The sequence below is a fragment of the Strongylocentrotus purpuratus genome, unplaced genomic scaffold (assembly GCF_000002235.5).
Source record: "Strongylocentrotus purpuratus isolate Spur 01 unplaced genomic scaffold, Spur_5.0 spur5_scaffold_21, whole genome shotgun sequence".
Taxonomy (NCBI): domain Eukaryota; kingdom Metazoa; phylum Echinodermata; class Echinoidea; order Camarodonta; family Strongylocentrotidae; genus Strongylocentrotus; species Strongylocentrotus purpuratus.
Window position 1 is genome coordinate 14,616,275 of NW_022145607.1, and position 3,019 is coordinate 14,619,293.

Genomic DNA, 3,019 nt, shown 5'->3' on the forward strand with positions numbered 1-3,019 from the left:
TGACCTGTCATGTGTGGAAATTCCAGATCCTGATCCTGAAGTCTGAGCATGCTGCGATGATCTTGGTCTTGTCACAGAAGATGCTACTAATGTGACTGCCCTTCCTAGACTTCATCGAGTGCCAACTACTATCCCTAGATACAGAAAGATAAGATTTCAAATGATAAATGTTTCCAAACCTTTTCATGCCAGAAATAATTACAATTACAATAAGTCAAAATAATAACTTGGCTGTATTCACATTATTTTGTTTGAATTTAAAACAAGGGAAACGCTCTCGGCGGTCTCGCCTGCATAACGCAATTCAATATGATAAACCAGAACGTCAATGACGTAGCGCTCATCCGCATCTCACAACAACAAATATCGTAAATTTTATGTGGTACACTTTTGAACTGGTCAAAAAATAGAAATTTGATGCCCTGGAAGGGACATAATTTCATTTCATTTGCATAAAGTACCATAAATAATCAGTGGAGCAAAATCTCACAATTCTGTGTAAAAGTTTATTGTTCCAAATTAAGCACTACCAGATAAGGCAAAATCGGTCAAGAAATGAGGGAAAAGAAGCAATTTTTGTTATTTTTGGAATAAATTTGCATAAATTACCATAATTAATTAATGGAGAACAATTTCAAAATTCTGTGTAGAGGTTTAGTGTACCAAAGTTAGCTCTACGATATAAAGCAAACCAAATCAAAATCGATCGAGAAATGACGGAGAAGAAGCCTTTTTTGTGATTTCGAATAAATTTGCATAAATTAGCATAGATAATGAATTTCACGATTCTGTGAAGAAATTTTAAATCCCTTCCTAGCCCTATCATATGAAACAATCAGAATCAAAATCGGTTGAAAAATAACGAAGAAGAAGCATTTTGAAAATCTTAATGTTGATGCCACAACAAAGTCTAAGTTTGTTGACCTTAAATGGCCTTTGACCTTAACTTAGTGACCTGAAATTCTACTCACATGATTGGGTAGACTTGATAACCCTATAGTCCAAGTTTCATTGACTAAGAACTTATACTTTCAAAATTATATCAAAAATTCAAAAACTTAACCTTAGGTTAAGTTTTCGATGATGAGTTACAACATAGTCCAAGTCTGTTGACCTGAAATGACCTTTGACCTTGACTTTGTGATCTGAAATTCTACTCACATGATTGGGGATACTTGATTACCCTATAGTCAAAGTTTCATTGACTTAGAACTTATACTTTAAAAATTATACCAAAAATTCAAAAACTTAACCTTAGGTTAAGTTTTCGATGATGATGCTACAACATAGTCCAAGTCTGTTGACCTGAAATGACCTTTGACCTTGACTTTTTGATCTGAAATTCTACTCACATGATTGGGGATACTTGATTACCCTATAGTCAAAGTTTCATTGACTTAGAACTTATACTTTAAAAATTATACCAAAAATTCAAAAACTTAACCTTAGGTTAAGTTTCTGATGTTAACGCCGTCGCCGTCGCCGTCGCCGCCGCCGTCACCGGAAAAGCGGCGCCTATGTCTCGCTTTTTGCTACGCAGGCGAGACAAAAACCAGAGATTCTCAGCTAGAAAATATACATAACACACTTTTAGTCTCACATTTTCATATTCACGACAGTTCACTATGTCTATCATATTATACAGAGCTTGAATAACTGAGGTAATTTGCATAGAAGAGTGCATTGGCTCACAAGTCCGCAATAGCTGGGCGCATATGAAGCCAGGCAAAAAACGGGCTTCAGCCTTAATTGTCAACTCTCTATAAATATACCTAACCCTGAACCCAATACTATAACTTGACAAAATAAAGCCCTTAGCAAGTTTCTTTACTCACTTTTCTAGGTCCCAGTATTTGACCATTCCATCTTGACCAGCACTGACCAGTAGACCCTGCGGTTTGTCAGGGTAGGTTGTCTTACTGATTCGTAGACTCAGAGTCTCAACTCTGTCAAGAAACAACATTATAAAGGAACATTATTCTAACAAGAAGAATGACTCTGAATAATATCATCACTGCTGCATTGTAGGTTTCCCTGGACCAGACTAGTACGTGTAAGTGATTGGGGCTCAAATAATATTTCAAAAGGCTTGAGACAATTACCTACAATGTGAGTACACATTGTTTATAAGACAAGAAGATATGACAATAGGAGCAGTATTTTAAATTCCATTTGATAAAAATATGACCTATTTGTAAACATGGATATTAGGGCATATGAGATCTCAAGACTACATGTGTACTGCACACTTAATACAAATTATCTACGGTAATTCTTTTTGAAATATGACAATTCAATGCAATACTTACAAATATTTGATTTGATTACCGGTAGGGTGTATGAAGTTCAGTTAAATGGTAGAATAGCTAATTAAGTCAATTTTAAGTGTAATAAATACAAGTTTACTCAATTCTATCAACTAGCAATCAAATCAAATATTCATATTCAATGTTCATAATGCAAAATTTAAAATACAGCTATCAGACTATGTTCAACACATATATTATATATGGATATTAAACGACCCTCTGTACATACATGTATTTGTATGAGACTACTCTACCTTTTCTCATGCTCCTCAAATGTCTTCACACACGTGGCAGTATCCAGTCGCCATAGCGATACAATCTCTCCAACTGAACAGACAAAGTATCCCTGATGATAGTTCAGAGCCATGACGGATGTCGTTTGGCTGATGCGGATGACTCGTGTGTGACGGCCTGTCTCTACACTCCAGATTCTCACGCTCTATGGTAGTAAGATAAGAATACAAGAAAGATTGGAGAAGTCAAAGTCTCCCTCAAAATTTGTGTTCATTCTCCAAGTAACCCCTATAGAGTACCAAAATATGCATCACCTGTTGCTATATCTTACAGCCTCAAGCAAAATGTTCAGTCAAGGTCAATTTTAGTTCAAGAAATGTGCATAAAATTAGTTAACACCTCAACAGGTCTCATTTTCTCTGGATTATTAAATTTAATTGAATTTAATTGAATTCATTGAATCATCTGTCATATAT

General features: G+C 35.2%; 1 protein-coding gene across 2 annotated transcripts in view; it reads right to left on the reverse strand.

The window, feature by feature from the left end:
* Nucleotides 1-3,019, reverse strand: part of LOC579989 (probable E3 ubiquitin ligase complex SCF subunit sconB) — a 14,304-nt gene continuing 11,285 nt past the window's right edge. For both annotated transcript variants that reach the window (XM_794970.5, XM_030995158.1), the window contains exons 14-16: nt 2,564-2,748; nt 1,836-1,946; nt 1-134 (exon numbers count right to left, since the gene is read on the reverse strand). In XM_794970.5, coding sequence (XP_800063.3) covers nt 8-134; nt 1,836-1,946; nt 2,564-2,748 — 423 coding nt within the window. In that variant the 3' untranslated portion in view covers nt 1-7. The remainder of the gene's footprint in view (nt 135-1,835; nt 1,947-2,563; nt 2,749-3,019) is intronic.